The 23,566-nt window shown below is 59.2% G+C and overlaps 3 protein-coding genes across 11 annotated transcripts; 1 reads left to right on the top strand and 2 right to left on the bottom strand.

Annotated features, from left to right (window-relative positions):
- The first annotated feature begins 312 nt into the window (after window positions 1-312).
- PRSS33 (serine protease 33) lies at window positions 313-23,360 on the top strand. Of its 8 annotated transcripts, none has more exons than XM_082713412.1 (11): window positions 313-432; window positions 2,007-2,090; window positions 9,776-9,856; window positions 16,385-16,510; window positions 19,670-19,849; window positions 20,803-20,906; window positions 21,293-21,325; window positions 21,451-21,613; window positions 21,725-21,996; window positions 22,224-22,393; window positions 22,587-23,360. In XM_082713412.1, exons 6-11 carry the CDS (start codon window positions 20,861-20,863, stop codon window positions 22,743-22,745), a joined length of 843 nt encoding a protein of 280 aa, XP_082569538.1. In that variant the 5' UTR covers window positions 313-432; window positions 2,007-2,090; window positions 9,776-9,856; window positions 16,385-16,510; window positions 19,670-19,849; window positions 20,803-20,860; the 3' UTR covers window positions 22,746-23,360. The 8 variants fall into 8 exon arrangements, with proteins under 8 accessions (XP_082569538.1, XP_082569540.1, XP_082569539.1 ...); XM_082713413.1 differs by lacking the exon at window positions 313-432 and adding an exon at window positions 1,175-1,267; XM_082713414.1 differs by lacking the exon at window positions 2,007-2,090.
- On the bottom strand, window positions 906-5,110 carry LOC309854361 (testisin-like). Of its 2 annotated transcripts, XM_082713407.1 has the most exons (7): window positions 4,958-5,110; window positions 4,823-4,852; window positions 4,708-4,734; window positions 4,354-4,519; window positions 3,562-3,845; window positions 1,535-1,689; window positions 906-1,233 (listed from the first exon to the last, which is right to left on the bottom strand). In XM_082713407.1, exons 1-7 carry the CDS (start codon window positions 5,022-5,024, stop codon window positions 994-996), a joined length of 969 nt encoding a protein of 322 aa, XP_082569533.1. In that variant the 5' UTR covers window positions 5,025-5,110; the 3' UTR covers window positions 906-993. The 2 variants fall into 2 exon arrangements, with proteins under 2 accessions (XP_082569533.1, XP_082569534.1); XM_082713408.1 differs by lacking the exons at window positions 4,708-4,734; window positions 4,823-4,852 and having other exon boundaries at window positions 4,958-5,091.
- Window positions 8,049-12,801, bottom strand: LOC309854360 (serine protease 33-like). The gene is made up of 5 exons (XM_082713406.1): window positions 12,622-12,801; window positions 11,853-12,015; window positions 11,032-11,309; window positions 9,486-9,652; window positions 8,049-8,603 (listed from the first exon to the last, which is right to left on the bottom strand). The coding sequence occupies exons 1-5, from the start codon at window positions 12,737-12,739 to the stop codon at window positions 8,334-8,336; spliced, it is 996 nt and encodes a 331-aa protein (XP_082569532.1). The 5' UTR covers window positions 12,740-12,801; the 3' UTR covers window positions 8,049-8,333.
- Window positions 23,361-23,566: the final 206 nt, after the last annotated feature.

Genomic DNA, 23,566 nt, shown 5'->3' with positions numbered 1-23,566 from the left:
CAACCAGGAAAAGGGAACACTCTAGACCAAGGGAACAGTACCTGCAAGGACCCCAAGTCAGGTCAGAGCCGGTCACACAGGCGCCATGTAACAGCGCAGTGGGGAGTATAGAGAGGGGTGAGGGGTGACAGGAGGTGGCAGAGTTCCTGCAGGCGTGGGGTGCCCCACCGGCCAGGAGCCCAGGGAAGCCACTGGCCCTGCTGCGTGTGGAGAGGAGGTCCTCCCGCTGCAGGGGGAGGGCAGGAAGGAAACAGAAACCGGGGCCTGCGCATGCCACAGTAGCAGCCTCTGAGGTATCTGGTGAGACAGGGAGCGGGCTGGGGGCCTCCTGCCCAGCGGGGAGGACTTTGGTCTTGTTTGTGGCAGCCCACCAGTGTTCAACCACTCCCCATTTGGGGAAGCGAACCCCCTTCCCATCTCCCAGGATCACGGGTGAGCAGGGAGGTTGGCTTTGCCGACACCAAGACGTGCCTCCGTGATTTCTCACAGGCGCCAGGGGGACTGTGCCTCAGTAGTCCACAGCGGGACCCTCCCCACTGAGGCTTCCTGGGATTACCTCCCAAAGCAGCTTCCTGCACTCCAGTCCTGGTCCCAGGTCAGCCTCGGGGAAAGAGGTCAGACCAGGAGTGTCTGTTGTGTGTGGTGGGGGGCCTGAGCACCGGGGGGGTTCAGGACATTCCCTCCCGGCAACCCCCCTCGTCTCCCTAGGGGCTACTAATGTCCTCCCAGCAATTACCTTTCTGACTGATCTAACCAGAGGGGGTCCTATGATTTGCCCCCCAAACCCAAAGAGTGCAGACACCTGGAGCAAAATTCAGGAGTGAGGGCGTGCTACTGGGGTGACTGGGTGTCCGGGGAGCCCCCCCGGGCCACAGAGGGCTCTGCAAGGCATAGACTCCATCATGTGAACGGAACGTGTTTATTAGCAGAAGGACAGTGGGGGATGGGGCCTGGCATAGCAGATGGCCCCAACTCCCAGGCACTCTGGTGTGCTCAGGCCATCCGCAGGGGGGAGGCCAGCATGAGCAGAGCCAGGAGCAGTAGCTGCAGGCAGGGGGCTGGCCTGGGAACGCCGCTGCGGGACAATAGCTTCTGCATCCATCTGAAGTGCCTACTGACGTTGGTGTAGACTCCGGGCCGGTTGGGCCTCCCGCAGCCCGACCCCCAGCTCACGATTCCAACCTGAATCCACAGCCCTTTCTTTTCGCAGGCCAAGGGTCCGCCTGAATCACCCTGGGGAGCAGCGTGGGAGAGCCAGGCGTTGAGGGTAGGGGGGCCAAGGAGTCGGTGGAGAGGCAAGGACAGCAGGAGGGGCTGTGGAGTTGGGCAGACTGGGTGCAAACCCCATGCTCCACCCCGGAAGTGAACAAGCCTCAGTTTCTGCGTCTGCAAAGTGGGGCCATGGTCTCTACCCTCTGAGGGGGACACAAGGACCAAATGAGGTGCAGGCTACAGGTGGCTCTCAAGCCTGGGGCTGGGGCGGTGGCCTGCCGGGCCCCGGAGGCCCCTGGTTGGGCTGGGAAGGGACACTCACAAAGCAGGCGTCCTTGCCACCTTGCATAGTGCCGGCACAGATCATGTCTCCCCAGATGTCGTAGCGGAAAACGGGCTGTGCGTAGAGGTAGTTACAGATGGCACTGTTTATGATGCCGACCTGCACTTCCTGCAGGATGTAGGGGGATGGCAGCTCTGGGGGGCGGGGAGAGACAAAGACGGCACCCTGAGCCTCTCCGCTGCCATCTGGGCAGGAGGACTGGCCCAGGCTACAGGGTAGGGGAGAGGGTCCCTGGGGCCAGCACGCAGCCCACTGCGGACAACGGCAGGTGGCCAGAGCCCCTGCCCAACATACAGCTTCCCCTCCGCAGCAGGCAGAGAGCAGCCCCTCAGAGGTGGCCAGCAGCCAGGGGGCGGGGGTGGCACAGCTGAGCCTCCGCAGGGGGCAGTCAGGCATGTGAGCAGGTGGACCAGCCCGTGGCCTCCCCTAGTAGCCTCCCCTCCTCACACAGCCCCAGGCTTCCAGAGCGTCTGGAGGAGCTCTCCGGGCTTTTGGAGCCCTCATGGGACACAGCGTCACCATGACCCTCGTTCAGGTAAGGGAAGACTGCCCACCCCCACCCCACACCCCACCACCCCACCGCCCCCGCAGAGCACCGGGGGGAGCTTGAGCCGGCTGTGAACCCAAACCCAAACCCGTGCAGTTCTGCAGTCTAGGCCCAGGCCAGCAGCCGAGCCAGGGGACGGCCACAGGGCTGACACAAGAGCTGCCAAGTTGGGGAGGCCTCCTGTCGGCCACGCCCCCGCCTGGGCCCTTCCCTATAAACAGCGTCAAAGCTCTGAGCCACCTCAGTGGGTGGGAGCTACGATGGCCCCGTTCCACATGAGGTGGCCAAGGTCTCCCACCTGGCATGTGGCTGAGCTGGGCTTGACACCTGCAAGACGGTGGGGTCCAGAAGCCCCCTCCTACCTGCCGGCAGGAAGGGGAGCCTGGGCCTGGTCGGGACTACCTGTCTGTCCGGGGTCAGGGAGTCTGGGGACTAGGCCACTTGGCTCACACCCGTTCGGCGCTTTGGGCCAGGGTAGGTCTGCAGGGACACTCGTCCAGGACCCCAGCTCTCGAGGAAGGTAAGCCCCTCCGCTCCCCTGCCAATTCCAGATGTGTGACCTTACGGACCCATGACCCTCTTGGCCAGTGAACCCCAGCTTCTCCGACTCCTGCTGGGGCCTTAGGGCCATTTCCCTACCTCTTTCACTTTCCTCATCTGTAAAGCAGGTATAAAAATGTTCCCAGCCTCACTCATAGGTAAGGTCCAGAAGGGAGAGAGACCTCTCCCTGCTCATTCCTCAGTCTCAAGAGCCTAGAACAGGGCCAGGTGCACAGCACAGACGTGAGGAGCTGTGTGTCGTTGCTGCTGTGGGAAGGGTGCTGTGGGAACGGGCTGGGCCAGGGAGCTGTGTATGGGGCAGTCCAGGCCCGGGGCACCTCCGGGGAGGCTGTGCCCAGCAGTTTTGGGGAATTCATGGTGAGAGGTATGCAGGTGGCACTTCATGCTGGCTCAAGGACCCCAGGAGAGTTGGGTGGGAAGCCGAGGATTGTGGATGGCTTGAAACTGCAGGAGGAGACTCACGGGCTCAGTGCTCCAGGCAAGGAAGCAAGGCAGGGAGATGGAGGAGGTGCGGGAGAGCCAGGGTGGGGCTGGCTGGGTGCTGGCTGAGCATCCATGCCGACGTGGAAAGAGTGCTTGGCTAAATCAGTCCATGCCCGAGGCTGCCTGAGGCCCTCCCACAACCCTAACACCCCTGCCGTCTGGGGGGTGCAGGCCCGAGCCCAGCTGGCCTCCCTCTCACTGTGGCTTCTGGCTCACAGTCTCTGGAAGGGAGAAGGAGGCTGGTGTGAGGACAGGAAGTCTGTCCTTTCAGGGGAAGCAGGAGGGACGGCAGGTGATGAGACAAGTGCCGAGCGGCCCCAGGAGGGACCCAGCTGCACCCAGACCTAGGTGCGGACGGAATAGATGGTGGGGTGTGAGGCTCCCCCCCCCACCAGCCCCCTGCCCGCAGCCCTACCCTGTTCTTCTTCGATGTCCCCCCAGCCAGTCACCCAGCAGTCGGTCCGGTTCTGGAACTCAGAGGAGGAGGTCAGAACACAGATGGGCTGGATGTACTTATTGTAGGTGACGGAGGAGGACAGCTTCAGCAGAGCGATGTCATAGGACGAAGCCCCCAGATACAGAGGGCTCAGAATGATCTCCTCCACACTGTATCGGTTGTAGTAGGCCTGCAGATTCCAGATAGACGGTGAGGAAGACAGCTCGCCGAACTGCACGGACCACTCAAACGGATCACTGTGGCTGACAGGACAAGAGAGCAGGCAGGGTCTTCAGAGGAGGCCCGGCCCCTGAGCACACCTGATGTCTGGGAGTGGGGGGAGGAGCGGGTGGGGGGAAGCAGGATGCCTCCCCTCCCCCGGGGCCTGGTCTGGCCACTCAGCCAGCCTGTCACCTCCCGCAGCCGTCATAAAAAACAGTGAACAGATGCACAGGGCCAGAGCAGGTGGAGAACTCCACACCACCCTGGCCACAGGACAGGCCCAGCACTTACCCACCTCCTCCCACCCACGGTACACCTCCACCCCGACCTGGGATGAGGAAGGGGACACCCGGTGCTGTCATTTGGGAAGAAAAGAAGACAGAAAGGAACACGACACAAGAGTGCTTGTGAATGCTCTGAAGAACATTCTAGAAGGGGAACGGGGTTTGCCTCACGTGCCTGCAGCCAGGCCTGGAGCTCAGGAGAACAGGCAGGCCATATCCGCACCCAAAGGGCACGCATGACCCGGCCCGCCTGCCCCAGACTCACTCTTCAAAGCAGTGCGCGGCCGTGAGCACCCAGCGGCGGTTGAGCAGACTCGCTCCGCAGCGGTGGGAGCCCCAGAGGCGCAGGCTGCCCTGCCACGGCCAGCGCCCCAGCTCCGAGTCCTTTCCGCCCACGATGCGCGTCGGAACGGTTCGTTGACCGCAGGGCCCTGGGACGGACAGCGGGACACGCGGCTGAGCTGCAGGACCCCGCCCGCCCGCGCGAAGGGAAGGGGCTCCGGGCAACAAGGAAGGGCGCACGTCGGGGGTCTTGCCGCAGGGGGACGGGGGGACCCCTGGGACCCTCCCCACGTGGTCCGCGGGTGCCCGCCCCTCCCCCCAGGGGCCCTGCAGTTACACGTGAGCAACGACGAGTTCTCGAAACCTGGGCGGGGGGAGAGGAGAAGATGAGGCGCCGTCTGCGCTCCGGCTCCGCGGCCCACGCGGGGAACCGCGCGTCCTGGGCGCCTTACCTGCAAACAGCTGGTCCTCGTCCTCCAACTCTGGGGGGCGGGGGGGGGTTGCGGGTGAGCTCCGCCCGGTCTGTACACGCCCCACCCCACCCCGCCCCCAGCCCTTGGGCTGCCGGCACCCCCGCCTGAGCTCACCCTGCGCCCCGAGCTCCACTAGCACCAGCAGCTGCGCCAGCAGCAGCGCCCCGAGGCGCGCGTCCATGGCCTCCTCTCCCGCCGCGTGGCGCCCCCTCTGCTTCCGCCCGCTTGGGGGCTGGACCCGGGCGCCCCCTGGGGGAGAGGGAGCGCCCGCCACGCCGGGCCCCCACCTCCCGGCCCCCGCCCCCTCGGACCTCTTCGGGTGGGAGGGACCCGTGGTCCGGTAACGTCGGGCCTCCTGGCGCTGGGCTCAGAGCCCCAAATTGGGCTGGGTCCCCCACCCCCTGCGTACACCCACGCAGTTGTGCTTGTCGGCGACCCTGGGGTCCTGGCCGTCCCCCCCCAGTTGCCCCCGTTCCTCCAGCCACCCCCTCCTCCAGGAAGGACGGTGTCTGGCCCAGGGCCAGGGCTCCTGTGAGAACACGTTGACACGTGCTCCCTGAGCACCCGTCGGGGGCCTGGCAGTAAGGGGCTGAGCCAAGAAGAGAAGATCCCTTTCTTCCTTTCTTGGGGGAAATGGTAGTCTCCGGTCTTGTCGAGCCCTGAGCCCACTCCAGGACAGTAGCCGGCAAGGCAGGCCGCAGCCCTCCTCATCCTCCTTCAGTTTACATTTTGGAGGTTGAAACCACCTTTAACAAACTTACTTTCTTGCATGGGGTCCTTGGGGGAGTGAAATGGCCTAAATGAGAGAGACACCGGGAGGTTATCCATCTTGGCGTCCCTGTGAGCAGTGACTCTACCAGTGGGGCTTCCGGGAGGGCTGTAACTTCTTGGTGTCCTTGTCTGTGTCCTGAGTGCTATTGGGGATGTGGTGGTATAGGCAAAGTTGTGAGTTTCCCAGCATCAGCTTCTGGGGTCCTTCCAGGCAGGGGAGCCAGTCTGGACTGGCAGGGGTGTCCCGAGGTGTCCACTCTGTGGGATCCTTGCGGGTGGGCCAAGCCCCACAACACACTCAGCTGGGCCTGGGCAATGAGTGGCCAAGGGATCAGGCGCTGGAGGCTGGAGCCGGCAGAGTCAGCACCCCTACCTGGAGGCCGGCTCCCCTACCTGCACGAGCAGGAGAGTTCCGCGCGGTGCCCGCAATGCAGGCACACTGAGGGGGACACCGGTGAGAGACACTGGATGCTTGGTGACCCTGGAACCTTCTACAGGTATTGAAGCTGGCCTGTCACCAGACCCCCTTGACTTTGCACCCTGGTGTGCCCCCCACCAAATCACCTGCAGAGTGAGGGATGGTGGGCACGGGCTCAGCCAGGTGGACTCAGGGACTGAACAGGTCCCTGTGGGAGGCCGTTGCTAGGTGGGACTGGGACCCCAGGCATTGCAAGGGGGCAAGATTTTCCCTATGACCGTCCCCCTCTGTGGCCTTGGCACCACAGCACCATAACTGGCCAGTCTCCTGCGAGTTCCCCACGGCAGGGGCCTATGCGGCATGCTGCGCCCGCGCCTGCCTACTGGTGCTGCACAGAGAGCCCAGGCCGCCCCTTCTCTGCTACAGCCCAAAAGATTGCTTCCGCCGCAGGCCCAGGCTCGCCCAGGGCCCTCCTACCCCTGAATCCCTCCCTTCCCCAGCTATTTTTTCCTAGTGCACCCCAAGCTTGCTCCAGCCTGGGGTGACCTCTCCCTGTAGACTTCAGATCTTGGTGCCACAACAAGCTCCATGCCCTCCCTCCTGCTCCCCAACTGTCTCTCACTGCCCCCCCCCCTGTATGTTCTTCTTGGAAGTTAGCAATATCCAAAAGGATCTTGTTTGGTCACGAGTGCATCTGGCTGTCAGCCTCCAGGACCTCTGTGTGACAGGCTTGATGTATGTGGACTTGAAGTGTTGGGAGGGAGGGTTGGAAGGAGAGAAGGTAGAAAAGGAAGGATGTGGATTGGCAGAGAGTCTCCCGGGTTGGAGGGGCCCTGGCTCTCGAGGTCCCTGTTGTTGCCTCCCTGAGGGCCTCCAGGTCTCCTGGCCTGGGAGGAGTGGTGAGGAGGAGCACAGGGGAGACATTAGTGGCCCAGGAATGGCCCTGACCATGAGCTTCATCAGGTGTTCCCTTGGAGCTCCTTGGGGGCTGTCAGCTCCTGGGGATGGAGAGGCAGGGTGTGCAAGGCTCGGGTCACTGAGACCCCCTTTGGTAGGCGAGGCGATAGCCTGTCCTCCTCTCTCTCCCTCATGCACACTGTCACATTGGGCTGCCACCCCTGGAGGTGCCCCCAGGAGACACGCCTGGAGTAGAAGGGCAGCAGCAGCCAGAGTTCGTGTCTGTCATTCACATGCACAAGGGACTCACACTCCTCCCTGGGGTGCCTGGCTGACACGTGTTGGAAACATGTGTGGAGCCTCGGGGGTGTGGTCACTGCAGCCGTGACCCTGGTGGTCAGCCCATAGCTGTGGTCTGGGCCCCAGATGATCCTGGAGATCTAACACGGGCTCCCTCTCCCCCAGGGCGGGCCGTGCTGGGGGCCTGCTCTGACACCTGTGGCTCAGCACTCAGGCCATCCCTCACCGCAGCCCCCCCCCATCCTACCTGCATGGCTGCTCCCCCTCCTGGAGAGGCCCAGCGCTGGGGATGGGGGCAGCTCCCTGGCTATGTGGCCATCAGGAGACAGCCCTGATGGGGACCCACTTCTCTGTGCATGCAGAGAAGTCTCCAGAGAGGGGAGCATGGGGTTCCGGTGGGCTCAGCAGCAGGGACTGGGAACGCTGTGGAGAAAGGGCTGGAGGGGTAATTGGGGGCTCCAGAGGGTGAAGGGGTCTCAGCTTGCTGCTCGGGGGCAGAGGGAGCCACTGAAGGATGGGACCACTCGGCTCACCTGTGTGTGGGAGAGCCAGGCATAGGCCGGGGTGGGGGCTGTCCCAGGACGGGGGTTGAAACGCCTACCAGAACAGGCTCAGGTTGCCCTCCTCTCCTCCCATCCCCTGCCCAGATATAAACCCAGGCCCCCCCAGCCTCAGTTTCCACGTCTGAAAAACTGGAAATAGGAGTAACATGCACCTCTCGGGGCTGCACCCAGCGGCACCCTGGTGGGAGAGCTCCCGCAAGTGGGAGACGCCTTCCCGGACACCCTCTGAGGCCTGGAGGCGCAGGGAGGAAGGGCCTTCTGCGTGCTGCCTTCTCTTTATTGCCTCTCAAACAAGATAGGCCTGCCAAGGCACCCGCCCTGCGCTGGGGGCTGGAAACCTCAGTTCCACAGGTTCCCCCAAGCGGCCAGAGGAATCCCAGAGTGTGTGTGCACCCTGGGACTCAGACCTGGATGGAGGGTGGTGGAAGGGAGCCTTCCTGGGAGGGCTTGGGGAGGCGTTTCCAGACAGATGCCAGCAGACCCCAGAGAAAGGGCCTGAGTTTCTACAGCAGAGGCTGAGTCTACAGGGCTGGCTGCCTGGTTAGGCCAGCCTCAGGGGGGCAAACGTGTCCCCCAGCAGCCCCAGAACCAGCAGCACCAGCGGGAAGAAGAGCCCGGCAAGATGTGGAGAAGAGTTTTCGGGGTGTAGGTCCAAGCCGGAGATGGTGCTGGCAATCCAGGTGGCGTACGTGCTGACGTTGATGTAGACTCCCGGCCTTTTTGGAAGTCCGCAGGCAAAGCCCCAGCTTACCACGCCTGCCTGGACCCAGACTCCACCAACGTCGCAGACCAGGGGTCCCCCGGAGTCACCCTAGGGACAAAGGAGGAGTCCAGAAGTGTTGGGACTGCGAGGGGGAAATTTCCAAGGGATCTCCCCGGGCCCACCAACCTCCCTTCAGCTCGGCTAGCTAGGACTGGTGGACGGAGGATCGGCGGGCTGGATGTTTCTGGAAGGCAACAGAGATCTGGGAATTCTGGGCAAAATGTCTGGCAGGTGGGAGAAGCAGTGGCACGGGAATGCCGTGTTCTCCAGATACAACTGTGCGTGTCAGGGTAGGGGATGGGGGGGGCACTTTGGTGTTGCTAAGAATGCTGTTTGCTTCCTCGGGATGAAAAAAATCTGTGATACAACAATGCTAAGAGGGCGTGTGAGCTAATGTGCATTTTGCCTGTGAAAGCAGACGAGGAAACATAACACCAAGCCAGCCCAGAAGTAACCTGGTCCTGGGGGCAATCAGCTCAGAGGCCTTGAAATTCTTTTTTTTTTTTTTGCAGGCAGAGAGAGAGGAGGAAGCAGGCTCCATGCCGAGCAGAGAGCCCGATGTGGGGCTCGATCCCAGAACTCTGGGATCATGACCTGAGCCGAAGGCAGAGGCTCTAACCCACTGAGCCACCCAGGCGCCCCTTCTTTTTGGGAAAGAAAAAAAGACCGTTCTGGGCTGCAAAGAAGAGCTATAGGAATAAGGATATGGTCACCGTTTGCTTGAACGCTTTTCAAGTATTTCATTTCTGATAATACCGATACCATACATTTAAAGGGAGACGGGGGGGGGGGACAGAACGTGATTTCTGTTGGAATTGACTCTGGTATTTAAAGCAACGTTGCCCTCCTCCACCCTAGGGGGGCTCCCGGGGGTGCTGGGGAGTGGGAGATCCTGCTGCCTGCCCCCCCTCCCGGAGGGCGCTTGCTCACCCCGCAGGCATCTTTCTGGCCACTCTCGAAGCCCGCACAGAGCATGTCCTCGAGGATGATGGGCTCCTGGATGGGGGTGTCCAAGTTCTCGTGGTAGTAGCCATCACAGGTTGAGGCATCGATGAGCGGCAGGGTCAGCTCCTTCAGGGTGAAGGGCGGGGGCAGCGCTGGGGTGGGGAGCAGAGCAGCGCTCAGACGGGAGGTGACTGTCCACGGGCTCTCGCTGGCCCATCCCTGCTCCCCCGTGCACAGCGGGACTGATGGCAAGAAGCCTGTTCTTGTCATTTCAGCATTCCGCTGCTCTGCCCCTCGAGGACCCTGGGCCTGCACTGGTGTTCGGGAGTCCCTGACCCATGAGCCTGGGTGCCAAGGTGAGTCTGTGTCGAATATTCAAAGCACAAGGAAGAACCGTTCCTTTCCTCCCTCTGGCGGGGCGTGCACAGAGGTGCGGAGCTCCCCTCGGGCTTGGCTGCCCTCCCAGTGCCCAGGCCAGGGCAGGATTGGCGGGGGGCTGGGGACACACTGGTGCTTGGCCAAGAGCCAAGACCCAGTGTCAGGGCCTGGCCCTGGCCACAGAGTGTGGTCAAGTCACTTCCACCGGATGACCCGACTGTTTGTGACTCTCCAAGGTTCTGGCCAAAAACAGGTTGAAGCGCGCCCCTCAAAAACTCAAGCCCACCCCGCACCACAGAATGGGAGCTTTGGTGGAAATAGGGGCTTTACAGATTAATTCGTTAAGATGTCACATGGGATCCAGCAGGACAGAAAAGGAGGGGACACGTAGGAGCACACAGGAGAGAGGCCATGTGAAGATGGGGATAGGCGGGGGCACGCAGCCACCAGCCGAGGGACACAAAGCATCACCAGGAGCCACCAGAAGCCAGAAGGAGAAGGAGGGGTCCTCCATTGGAGCTTCTAGAGGGAGCCCGGCCCTGCCAACACCCTGAATTGAGCCTCGTGCCATCCTGAACCGTGACAGCTTACATTTCAGTGGTTTGAACGCCCCCCCCCACCAGCCTGTGCTGGTTTGTCCTGGCGGCCCAGGACACGGATGAGAGGTGATCGTGCTCACAGTGACCACGATGGTCCTGCCACACCGTGAACCTTGCTCCTGCCCCGCCCTGTGGGACACGCCTGAAATGTATCGTCCCCTGGAGGCTCTGCTTGTCTGAGGGGCAGCCACAGGCCAGCAAGGCCGATGAGGTCACCCAGCCAGGACAAAGGCCAGGGAGTCTGGCCCCAGTTCCTGTGCTGTGAGGATCGCGGTGGAGGCAGAGCGGGGTCGGGGGGGACCTGCATCGCATTCTCCAACCAGTATGGGGCATGGTCAGTAGGGCCTGGGCCCCAGTCTGGGCCAGCATTCATCCTTGGGATGCTGTGTGCTGGGAGGGCAGCCTGGGGAGCCTGAGGGAGGGTCTGGGGTGGCAGGCCGCTTGTCCACGCTCGTGGCCGTATATCCAGGGCTCCCCTCTGCCGCGAGCACAACAGCGTGTGCGGAATCCATGGTCACCCTTTATGGGGCTCCTCCCTGCCCGGGCGTCCTTACGTATACTCAAGTCGATATTCCCCCAGCCAGTGACCCAGCACCAGGTGCCATGATCCAGGGGGTCTCCGGGTTTGGGAAGACAGACCGGAAGGATGAGGTCACTGTAGGTGACAGGGGAGGCCAGCTGCACCAGGGCGATGTCCGCTCTGCTGGTCTCCGGCAAGTACTCTGGGTGGATGATGAGTTCAGCCACCGCTCGGAGCTCCTGGGGCTCCTCGGCCTGGGGGTAGGAGGAGATGGAGCCCAGCAGCACGGAGTAGGCAGACAGCAGCTGCTTCCTGGAGGTGAGAGAGTCCGGGGCGGTAGGGGGTGGTGTCAGGAAAGCTGTGCCGGGTTTCACGGGTCGGGGGAAGGGACCGTCTTGACTTGAGGGTCCTGACATTATAGACAGCTTTGCAAGCGGAGCACATGCCAGAAATGAAAAGGACCCCGTTTACTCCTTAAGACATTCCTGCACAGCCCCCAGCCCCCTGTCCATCTGGTGAGTGTGAATCAGGCTTGGGAGGCGGTCACCTGTCCACGTGCCGTCCAGATGCTGGGCAGTGGACTGGAGGCCTCAGCTTCTCGAGAGATCCCCATGTGGGAGCCTTTGGTCTCTGGGAAATGAATCATCTCACCAGTGATGGAGAGCCGGGGCTGGGTCTGTCCCCTCCCCCACTCTCCCCAGGGCTGGCCCCAGGACAGGGGCCATCCTGGCGGGTAAGTGACCGATGTTCCCCCACACAGCTCCAGCTGCGTGGAAGGCTGTGGTTCAAATGGGGAGGGAGGGTGTCAGGGAGCGCGACCCCCAGCTCAGAGCCCTGCTCCCTGGAGGTACTCACTGGTCGAAGCAGTGGGCCGCAGTCAGCACCCAGGCCTCAGTGATCAGGGTGCCCCCGCACACATGCTGTCCCTCCTCCCTCAGGCTGACCTGCCATGGCCACTCGCCCAGCGTGGCGTCCTGCCCCGACAGGATGCGGCCTGACACATGTGGGCGTCCACACTCTGCAAGGGGAGCCATGGGCCAACTGGGCGTGGTCCCGCCTGGGATCCCCTGGCCCCGCAGACTGGCCCTCGACAATCCCTGCCACTCATGGGTCGGCACCTGGTCCCTCCCCAGCCTCCCCAAGGTGGACTTCCTTGTGATGCAGGACCCTCTGCTGGAGGGAAGGACTTGGTGGCCCTGGGAGGTGGGGCGCACAGCCTGCTGAGTCAGGGGAAGTGGGAGCTGGGGGGCTGGGTGGTTTTTTCAGGCTCAGAGGGAAGAGGGGAGTTGGGAGCCGCTGGCTCCTGTCTGTGGCCCGGTGCCTGCCACGTCCTCTGTGCCTGGCCGGCAGGGACAGTGAAGGGGCTGAGGTCTGGCAGGGTCTGAGGGAGGCCCCCTCCCAACATCAGGGTTCCTTAGAGAACATGCCCCAGCACAGGGTGGGGGGGCAGGGAAGGAATTACACACTCCTCTTGATCTGCCCCCTGAACGCAGGACACTTTCCCGATTCCTACATTTTATCCGTTTCTCCAGAAGGACCCATCCTTTCTGATGCCCCTGTCAGCCCAGCGCCCAGGCTCCCTGTCCTGCAGTGGCTGTCTCCCCCACCCCAGGATCTGTCCTACCTGAGTCCAGGCTTCTCGCCCAGGCACGGGTCACAGAGAGGCTGGCTGGGAGGGGAGTGCTCTGCTGGAGGGCCGCGGGGAGGAGGGCAAGCAGGGTGGCAGTGAGGACCAGCTCCATGCTGCGCTCCAGCCCCCACTTCCGGGAGCAGAGTCCACTACGCACTAAGGAGCCGAAGACGACAGCGGTCTAGCCCGAGTGCTGGGCTTGCCCTGGGGTGGGGCTGCCACCCTCCCTCCTCATCCTTGAGGCCACCAGACTGCTCCTGGGCACAGGGTCCTCGGCCACCCTCAGGACCTGCCCTCCCCTTCCTGCCCTGGCCCCAGCATCAGAGCGCCCACCCACCCCCACCACATCTGGGGCACCCAGCGTGGGCCAGCCCTATGTCACCCACGCCTCTGCCTCCTGATTCCCCGGGAGCTATTACGAGCCCCATTTTACAGCAGAGTCAGTGAAACTCCTGCGGTTGAATGACCTGACGGAGAGGGGAAAAGCCAGGTATTTCGACTTCGTGCTCTGCGTCGCAGTGTAGGGGGACAGGGAGGGGACTGCCAACCTAGGACACACTCTGCTCTCTCAACTGCTGGTTTTCACCCTGGGGTTCTGAGGGGCCTAAGGTGGGGCCAAGATGCCCGAAGAGTGAGAGGAGACATTCCTCCAGGAGCAGCTGCAGAGCACAGCCCTGCCCTTTCCCCGACCACACGTAGCGAGCTCCTGGACTCCTGGACGGCCACTGCCTGCGGGGCCCAGAAACCAGAACCCAGCAGCCTGGCCCCTGAGGGGAGGAGGGGTGCAGGACACTTTCCCTGATTGCTAAGTTTTATCTATTTCTCAAGAAATACCCATCCTTCCTGATGCACCCGGTCAACCCAGCCTCTAGGCAGCTCCTTCTCCAAGGGGCTTATTCCCTCTGGGGGGCATGGTGGATTTCCGAGCAGCCCCAAATACTTGATTTAGGTCCAAAGCATGTTCAGTGAGTACTCTGGTGTTATTGCTTTTTTCCATCTACCAGAGCTCTTGATTTCTGAGGAAAATGTGGATTTATTTGTATCTTGAGTATTTGGAACTTTTTTTTTCTCTTTATTTCAAAGCTCTGTTGTTGGAGGCATAATCTTTTCAGCAACTTGTAACTTGTGTCGATGTAAAATATCCGTATATTTCATTCTTAAGACTCCTAGCCCTGGGGCACCTGGCGGGCTCAGTCAGTGAGGTCCCCAACTCTTGATTTTGGCTCAGGTCACGATCTCAGGGTTGTGGGATTGTGCCCCCGGTCAGGCTTCAGGCTGAGCACAGAGCCTGCTTGAGATCCTCTCTCTCCCTCTCCCTCCACCCCTCCCACTCAGCTCACCAGACCTTGACCTCAGGCTTCCAGCCCATGAACCATGAGAAGGAAATGCTTGTTATCTGTGACCCTCCCAGCCACTTTACGGTATTTTGTCACAGCAGTCCAAGGGGATGAGGTCACCCAGCAAAGCCTTTGATTCAGAAGTGATGTCACAGTGCTCTTCCTCGGTGTGGGCTCACGCCATCCCTTGTGTCTCCTGACCTCGTGTTAGGAATGTACAGAGCAGGGTGGTGGAGAGACACCTCCGCACTGCAGCCTTCCAAGCGAGGCCAGGCACACGGCCGGGGACACGGCAGGGCTGTCGGTCTGCTGACCTTCCCAGCTGTCTAGAGCCCTGCCTTGTCTTTGCTCTCAACCTCTGATTTTATTTTACTTAAAACACTTTTTGCTACAGAAAAATTTAAATATACACAGATTAGAGGAGAATAGGAAACACCAAGTCGTCACCCAGGGTAGACGACTGTCTGCTGTGGGACCGACCTCGTGTGTCCCTCCCTGTCGGCACTATTTTCGGTCCTACCATCTTCATGTATTTTTGCTCTGAGGTCTGAAGAGGTTTCTCTACCTTTTCTTCAAATATGCCGGGTCACCCTTCAGCTACATCCATTTTCTCATTCAGCCCTTGCCCCAGACGATCTCTCCCAACAGCACCTTCAAGGTCTGCCCTTTCTTGTTCTCTGTGCACTCTTTCCCTGGGTAATTCCTGTGTCGTGTTTGCCAACACGGCGGAGGAGCTTCCTGGGGGCAGCGGCTAGGATCCTCCAAGTCCTCTCCTGTTCCATGTCATCTCTCGGTTCTCCTGGAAGGCGGTGCCATTGATTCAAACAGATGTTTCTGGTGCGTGCATGGGCTTTCCGCGAACATTGCTTTGTCCTTGGTGGTTGTACGGTGGTCACAGACTAGTGCCAGGCCGCCGACACTCCCCCCAGGCACTCCCCTAGGAGCTGGCCCTCGACCAGCTCCTAGGAAATCACCTCTGAGCCTCTGGAATGTCTTGCTTGACAAGAGCATCTCTGTAGACAGGAGCCTTGTGCCCCTCCAGATGGTTAACGCTCATAGCGTGGCCGCCGGCAACATTTAGGGCCATCCTGTGCCCTGGGGACCTCTGGAGGCGCTGATGTTGCCACAGGGGCTCTGTGCTCACGGGGTGGAAGCCAGACAGTAAAACCTCCAGACCCCTGGGCTCACTCACAGGAGCGTCCCCGGCGGGCAGGTCCCTGCTGGGAGAACCGAGCTCTGCCCATCTGACTCTTTGAGTCAATTTCTGCTAAAAGGAGCCTTGGGATTAGGAGAGGCATCGCGCTGAATCTGTGCCTTGCTTTGGGACATGCTGCCATCTTTATTATGTGTCCAATCCATGGACGGGGGATGTAGTTCCATTTGTTTAGGTCTTTAATTCCTTTTCCCGGGGACCCTGGGTGGCTTGGTCCGTTAAGCATCTGCCTTCGGCTCAGGTCATGATCCCAGGGTCCTGGGATGGAGCTGGACTTGGGGCTCCCTGCTCAGCTGGGAGCCTGCTCTTCCTCTTTCTGTCCCCCTGCTTGTGCTCCCTCTCAAATAAATAAAATCCTTTATAAAAATTTCTTTTTTTCTTTCTTTTCTTTCCTTCTTCTTCTTTTTTTTTTTTTTTGAGAGAGAGAGAGAGCAAGAGAACATGCAAACTGGAGGGGGGGGCAGAGGGAGAAGGAGAGAGAGAACCTCAAGGAGACTCCAGGCTGAGCACAGAGTCTGGTGCAGGGCTAGATCTCATGACCCTGAGTTCATAACTGGAGCTGAAATCAAGAGTCAGACCGCCCCCCCCCCCCAGGCCCAGGTGCTTCTAGGTCTCCAAGTTCTTTCAGCAATGTTTTGTAGCTTTTTTGTGCATAAGTCTTTCATCTCCTGTTAAATTTATTTCCTTTTTATTACTTTTGATGCTTTGAAAATGAAATTTCTTATTAAATTTCCTTCTAGAATTATTCACTGGTGGTATAACAGACTCGTCTCCATCTTGGACTCTACGATTTCGCTGACTTCACTTATTAACGTGGTCCTCTTTTGTGTGTCCTTTATGATTTTCTGTATATAAAACCGCATCATCTACGAATAGAGATACCGTCACCTCTTCCTTTCCAGTTTGGATGTGTTTTATTTCTTCTTCTGGGCTAACTACCCTGACTAGAACTTTCAGTAAAATGTCAAATAGAAATGGCAAAAACTGGCCTCACTGTCGCCTTCCTGATCCCAGGAGGAAAGCGTTCAGTCTTAGATATTTGGTATGATGTTAGCTGTGGGTTTTTTACAGACGCCATTTATCATGCTGAGGAAGCCCCTTCCGTTCCGTTTATTGAGGGTTTTTGTAATGAAGGAGTTTTGGGATTTTACCAAGTGCTTTGCCCGCATCAGTTGACCCTGTGGTTTCTTCCCTTTGTTTTGTTCAGGTATGAAGCCCATCGTACTGATCGATTTTCACCTGTGGAACCACGCTTTCATTCATGGGCCAGGTCTCACTCGGCCATGACGTACGGTTGTTCTGAGATGTGCTGGGTTCAGTCTTCTATGATTTGGTGAGGACTTGTGCACAAGCATCCGTAAGCGTTATCGATCTATTGTTTCTGTCTCTCGGGATGCCTTGTCTGGGGATGGCATCACCATAATGCTAGTCCCGGGGAAGAGTTAGGAAGTGCTCCTTCCTCTTCTATGTTTTGGAGGAGTTCAAGGAGAATGGGTGTTCATTTCTGCAGATGTTTGGTGGAATTCACCGTTGAAGGCATCTGGTCCAGGCTTGTCTTTGCTGGAATGTTCCCAGCACAAATTCAGTCTCTTAATTGCTCTGTTCAGATGTTCTGTTTCCTCCTAATTCTATTTTGGTAGTTTTTGTGGGTCTAGGATTTTGTCCCTCTCATTGCTGTCATCTAATGTGTTGGGGGTACAACTGGTCATAGTCCCTTACAGTCATCATTATTTCTATAAGATCAGTAGTAATGTCTTCACTTTCGTTGTCAGTTTTGTCCGTCTTTCAAAGAACCAAATTCTGGTTTCGTTGATTTCCTCTCTTCTTCTACCCCCAGCTTGATTTTGTCTGTTCCTCTCTTTACGATCTCCTTCCTTCTTCTACCATTGAGTCATTGCACTCTTCTTTTTCTATTCCGGAAGCTGTAAATCCAAGTACATTGGATTTTTCTCCTGTGTTAATGTCGCCATTCCCAGCTGTAAATTTCCTTCTGAGGGCTGCCCGTGCTGCGTCCGTTAGTTTTGGTGTGTCTTATTCCCATCTGCATTCATTTCAAAGCGTTTTCTCATTTTCCTTGTGAATTTTTTTTTAATTCAATCCATTGGTACGGAATATGCTGTTTCATGTCCACATATCCATGAATTTTTCAGTCTTCTGTTAGCGGCTTCCAGCCTCAGTCCCCTGTGGCTTAGAGAAACTTTTCTTTTCTTTCTTTCTTTTTTTTTTAAAGAGCTTATTTATTTATTTGACAGACAGAGACACAGCGAGAGAGGAAAAACAAGGAAAACAAGCAGCAGGAGGGGGAGATGGAGAAGCAGGCTCCCCGTTGAGCAGGGAACCCAATGTGGGGCTCCATCCCAGGACCCTGGGATCATGACCTAAGGCAGATGCTTAACGACTGAGCCACCCAGGCACCCCGGGGAAACATTTTATATGATTTCAATCTTTTCTAATTTCTTGCAGCTTATTTTGTGGCCAGACCTACTGTCTGTCCTGAAGGGTGTCCGTCGTGCCCGAGAGGGACGTGTGTTCTGCCGGTTGTCCGGGCAGGTTCCGTCAGTGTGTGTTGAATCTCGTTGCTCTCCGGCATCCTCCGGCCCTCTTCCGGCTGACCTCCTCTTTGGCGGTTCTGCTCGTTATTAAAAGTGGCGTATGGATGGGACGCCTGGGTGGCTCAGTTGGTTAAGCAGCTGCCTTCGGCTCAGGTCATGATCCCAGCGTCCTGGGATCGAGTCCCATATTGGGCTCCTTACTCTGCAGGGAGCCTGCTTCTCCCTCTGACTCTGCCTTCCACTCTGTCTGCCTGTGCTCGCTCTCACTCTCTCTCTCTCTCACAAATAAATAAATAAAATCTTTAAAAAAAAAAAAAAAGTGGCGTATGGAGCCTCCCACGGTGGTCAGAACCATTTCTCCCACTTGTTCTGTCAGTTTTGCTTCATGTATTTTGGGTCTGGGTATGAGTGTAGATGTTGGTCATTATTTTGTCTTCTTAATGATTTTGACAGTTATCAGTCTAGAATGTCCTTGTTTGATTCTCACAAGTTTTAACTGAAAGTCTGACGCTCAGACACAACCTCTGCTCCTTTCTGGCTGTTGTTCGCATGGCCTGCTTTCCCCCACCTTCCATTTTCAGCTCCGTGTGCCTGCAACTCTAAAATGTCTTGCATGGGGATGCCTGGGTGGCTCAGTTGGTTGAGCAGCTGCCTTTGGCTCAGGTCGTGATCCCGGCGTCCTGGGATGGAGTCCCACATCGGGCTCCTTGCTCAGCAGGGAGCCTGCCTCTGCCTGCCATTCTGTCTCCTGTGCTCACTCTCTCTCTTGGACAAATAAATAAAATCTTAAAAAAAAAAAAAATGTCTTGCACGCCGCATGTGCTGGGGTCCTGTGTTTGTGATCCATCCTGCCACGGGGTTCCTCCAGAGTATTTAGTCCATTTACATTAAAATTAACTACTGATGAGTAACCTCTCCCACTGTTCTGTTTGCTTCCTGTATCTTGTGTCTAATAGCTACGTCTATGTCCTGGATATTTTTTATTTCCTCCTTTTGTGTTTCATTGATTTTTAAAAAATATTTTATTTATTTATTTGACAGAGAGATCACAAGTAGGCAGAGAGGCAGGCAGAGAGAAGGAGAAGCAGGCTCCCCGCTGAGCAGAGAGCCCAATGCAGGGCTCAATCCCAGGACCTGGGATCATGACCTGAGCTGAAAGCAGAGGCTTTAACCCACTGAGCCCCCCAGGCGCCCCTGTTTCACTGAGTTTTATTACCGTCCTGTGTTGATTCCCTTCCCAGCTCCTGTTCTGTTTTTGTAGCCGTTGTCCCGGGGATGATAATCAACAACTTAAACTTACTTCATTTTGTTTTATTCAAGATTTTCTTTTTTTTAATTTTTAAGTACTCTCTTAAACTCATAACCTTGAGTTTAACCTTGAGGCTTGAACTCATAACCCTGAGGTCAAGAGCCGCATTCTCCGCTGACTGAGCCCGCCAAGCGCCCTGATAGCAATTTATTTTGAGTTAATACTGGCTCAGCCTCAGTAGTATAGAGAAATCCTGCCCCTGTACAGCTCTGTTCCTCCCTGTTAAGCTGTTAGCATCCAGTTTCCATGTCGTGCAACCATGAGCAGAGACGTCCGATTGCTTTATGCCTGTGTCTTCAATTATGCAAGGAGAAAAGAGAAGTGACAAACCCAGACTGTAAGAACACCTCTACCCGAGCCGTCTCTCCTCCCATGAAAGGATGCAGTGTCCTTTGTTGCCCAACGGCTCCCTTTCGCGCTCCACATCACGGTGGGTCTGCCCGCGATGCTCCCTTTTGGCATCTGGTTATTGGAGAATCTCCTAAACTCTCCCTCGTTTCTCTGAGAGACAGCCATGGCCTAGGCACCAGGAACAGAGGTGTCAGGACAGTATCCTCCTCGCCAGCACCTTGTCCTTGGACTTGGCAGTCATGTTTGTTTCGGGGCTCAGTGTGCCTTTCTGTTCTGGCAGCCAGAGCGGAGACAGACACCCAGACCTTACCTCCCAAGGAGGAGATGAACAGCCGTGAATCAGGCCTCCTCCATCACATGTCAACGCACACAGTGACAAGCCTGGGACAGAGTTAGGGCTGGGCAGGAAGGCGCCCCAGGAGGCCGGGGGCAGAGTGGACAGCTGCGGGATGAGGAGGAGGTGAGCCAGCAGAAAAGAGCTCCAGAGACTTCTGGGTGGTAGACACAGTCCAGGCCTGACTCCCCGACCCTGGTTCCCAGCATCGACCAGGTTCATGGAGGCCAACAGCCTCGCTGTTCCGGCCACACCAAATTCAAGAATGGACTGTTCCTCAGGGTCAAGTCTGCTTCTGGTCAAGCAAGGAGTGCTGGAGGCTTTGAATCAGCCGTGCCTTGCGTTGAATTAGTGCAGAGTGGGGAACTGAGTAGAGCTTGGTGTGTGCGGCCACGCCAGGGATTTCTGGACAGAATGGTAGTGTTCACAGGCTCCGTGACCAGCACGAACAGCAGCCAGGAGCCGTGATCAGGTTCAGAGATGAGCTGCCAGGGATTCTCCAGCGCTTCCTGGCCTGACCGCAGCCCTCCGCCCCATCCTTGGCCCCCGAGCCCAGGCCCCCACCCCCCCCTCTCAGGACCGTGGCCCAAGCCAGGTGTCCTTTGACAAACCCAGGAGTCCCTTTCCTGCCACCTCGAAAGTGCTGCTCAAAGCATCTTTGTTTGAGGCTCCACTGGTGAAGCCACAGCCCCGCCCTGGCTCCTTAATCACCCCCTGGCCAGGCCCCCACAGCCTCTGGCCCTTTAAGCCCCCAGGTCCTCCCCTGTGCAGTCAGCAGGGAGGGCACCGGCCAGAGGGTGAGAGCAGGCTTCGGACACTGCCAGGGTAGGCGAGGGCGGCCGGCAGGCAGAGGGGCTAAGGTGGTGGGGCGGGGGCCTGGGGAGGCCAAGGGGGCTCAAATCTTGTGGGAGCTGGGGGGACAGGTGTGGTCCCTAGGGCGTGGGCAGAGGGTCGTGCATAGGACCTGCCCCCATCCCCCATCCCCAGGAGCCAGGATAGATCCAGGACCAACCAGGGGCTGAGGAAAGACAGAGGGCCTCTGGGGCCTGGGCTAGGACCCTCCTCCCATCTCTTTGCAGGCTCTGACCAGAGTCCGCACTCTAAGCTGTGCCACCCTTACCAGGCTCTGAAGACACCATGAGGGGGGCTTCCTGTCTCGGGGTCTTGGTCCTACTGCTGCTGGGTGAGTGGGGGTCAAGGGCTGGGGGGGGGGTCCCTGATGTTCCATCACACCCCAGTCTGGCCTGGTTCCCCTAGAGCACTCAGGGACACCCTAATCTTGGCTTCACCGGTTCCCCTTCTCCCTGTTAATGACCGTGGGCTCCCCAAGCTCCTGTGTGCGCATGTGTGTAGGGGTGTGAGACACCCCCCCCCCCCATCAGGCTGCCCTGGAGAGGGTTAAATCAGGTAACCAGGCCGGTGTGGTGATTGCACAAAAGCCTGGCACCTGGTCCGTGTGAGAAGTATGTTCCACCCTCCTTCCTAATCTCCGACATCCCTCCCCGGAGCCCCGTTATCTGACACCAAATTCCTAATCCAGGCCTTTCGCTTTGCTGCTTCCTCCTCCAGGAGCTGCTGGGACAGCGACGCGGGAGTCTGCAGGTGAGGACGCCTCAGAGTCCCTGAGCTCTCGGCCCGGCGTCTCCCCATCCCACCCACCTCGCAGCCTACTCCCCCCACCCACCCCCGTCTTCTGCCCTCCCTCGAGTATCCCTTGTCCCCCTCAGCCTGCGGGCATCCCCAGGTGTCAAGCCGGATCGTAGGAGGCCGGGACGCCCGGGTCGGACAGTGGCCGTGGCAGGCGAGCATCCAGCACCGCGGGGAGCACGTGTGCGGGGGTTCGCTCATCGCCCCGCAGTGGGTGCTGACCGCGGCGCACTGCTTCCCCAGGTCGGAGGGCGGCGGGCGGCTGCGGGGCCCCGGGGAGGGCGGGGCCTGGAGCGGGGGGGCGGGGCCCGGGCCCGAGGCTCCAGCGGCAGCTTGGCCCGGTCGGTCGTGCAGGCCGACGCTGCCGTCCGAGTACCGCGTGCTTCTGGGGGCGCTGCGCCTGGTCCCCGCCTCGCCCCGCGCACTCTCGGAGCCCGTGCGCAGGGTGCTCCTGCCCCCCGACTTCTCCGAGGACGGCGCCCGCGGCGACCTGGCGCTGCTGCAGCTACGCCGCCCGGTGCCCCTGAGCGCCCGCGTCCAGCCCGTGTGCCTGCCCGAGCCCGGGGCCCGCCCGCCCACCGGCACACCGTGCTGGGTCACCGGCTGGGGCAGCCTGTACCCGGGAGGTGAGGCCGGGGGCGGGGGCTCCTCTCCATCACCCTCTGACCGGGAACCCCAGCCCCACGCTGTCCCTGTCCGGAACTGGGCGCGACCTCTGGGGAGGTCTTCCCTGTTTGTCCTCCTCCTCCCAGTCAGACAGGGAGTCGTGCCTGGCCCCCCGGGGTCAGGCTCGTCAGCCCTGGTCTCTCCCAGCTCTCAGAAATCCTCCTCCCACGCCCTGCCCCGACCCCAGTGCCACTTCCAGACTGGCGACCTCTGCAGGGAGTCAGGGTGCCACTGCTGGACAGGCGCACCTGTGACCATTTGTACCACGTGGGCACCGACGTGCCCGGCACTGAGCGCATCGTGCTGCCGGGAAGCCTGTGTGCGGGCTATGTCCAGGGCCGCAAAGACGCCTGTCAGGTGCGCAAAACTGCCTGGAGCCCTGGAGTCTAGGTCCTGTGCCTAGTACCCACCCTCCCTCCCTGGAACCCAAGACAGAGGGGCCATCCATCCTGGCCCCTAACCCGGAGGCAGCACCTCGGAGACTAGAGCCCTGGGACTGCCCTCCCACATCTTCAAAGGGCTGAGACCTAAGCTTGCATTTCTCCTGCAGGGTGACTCTGGGGGACCCCTGACCTGCATGAGATCTGGGCGCTGGGTTCTGGTGGGCGTGGTGAGCTGGGGCAAGGGCTGTGCCCTGCCCAACCGTCCAGGCGTCTACACCAATGTGGCCACTTACAGCCCCTGGATTCAGGCTCGCCTTAGCCTCTAATGCAGTCACACTGACCTGGAGCCAGAGGCCGGGGTCCCTCTGAGGACCTGCACAGTACCCCCACCTTGTACCTCTGACTTGAGGCTCATGGGTGGTATCATCCACCAGTCCATCACCGTCTCCTCTGTAGGGCCCACCAAGCCCTAGCCACCAGCCCTCCTCCAGGAGCCTCCCGTGGGGGAGGGGGGTGTGTGCTGTGTCACAATCCCTCTCTTCCCCTCCCCTTCCCACTCATATTTACCCTTCTCAGCTCCCGCCCCTGGGTGCCCAGAGACAGGCAAGTCAGCTGGTGCACCGTCTGGCCTCTGGGCCCCATTTATCTGTTTGTTTGGAGGAAGTCGGGGACAGTCAAAGTATGAGAGGGAATCAGGCCCAGGAGATGCTTCTCCATGGCTGTGGGGGATCCCCAGTTGACAGCCAGTGGGGAAGCGCCTTCCTGCCACAACCAGAAGGAGCTGAATGAACCTGGGACCCAGTGCCCCCCCCCACTCCCCCAGGCCTCCAGCTGAGAGCCCATCAGGCCACCCCACAGGCCAAGCCCTTGAACCCAGTGGAGCCCTCCCAGACTTGTGGCCCCCAGAGCTGTGACTTAATAAATGCAGGTGTTGCAGGCTGCTCTGTGAGTGGTGGTCATTTCCGATGGAGCAATAGAAAACGAGTATAGACCTTGCCCCCCTGCAGGGGAGGTGCCCCCGAGGTCTGGGTGGGCCAGCCCTAGGTTCTAAAAGGCTCAGGAGCCTGGGACACCTAGCCCCATGCCCTCTACCCAAGCAGGGCCGGGAGCCCCCAGACAGGCCTGGCCAGAGCTTCAGCCGTGCTAG

This window comes from Mustela nivalis (assembly GCF_964662115.1).
Source record: "Mustela nivalis genome assembly, chromosome: 19".
In the NCBI taxonomy this organism is placed as follows: Eukaryota; Metazoa; Chordata; class Mammalia; order Carnivora; family Mustelidae; genus Mustela; species Mustela nivalis.
This window is presented reverse-complemented; position numbering and strand designations above follow the sequence as displayed.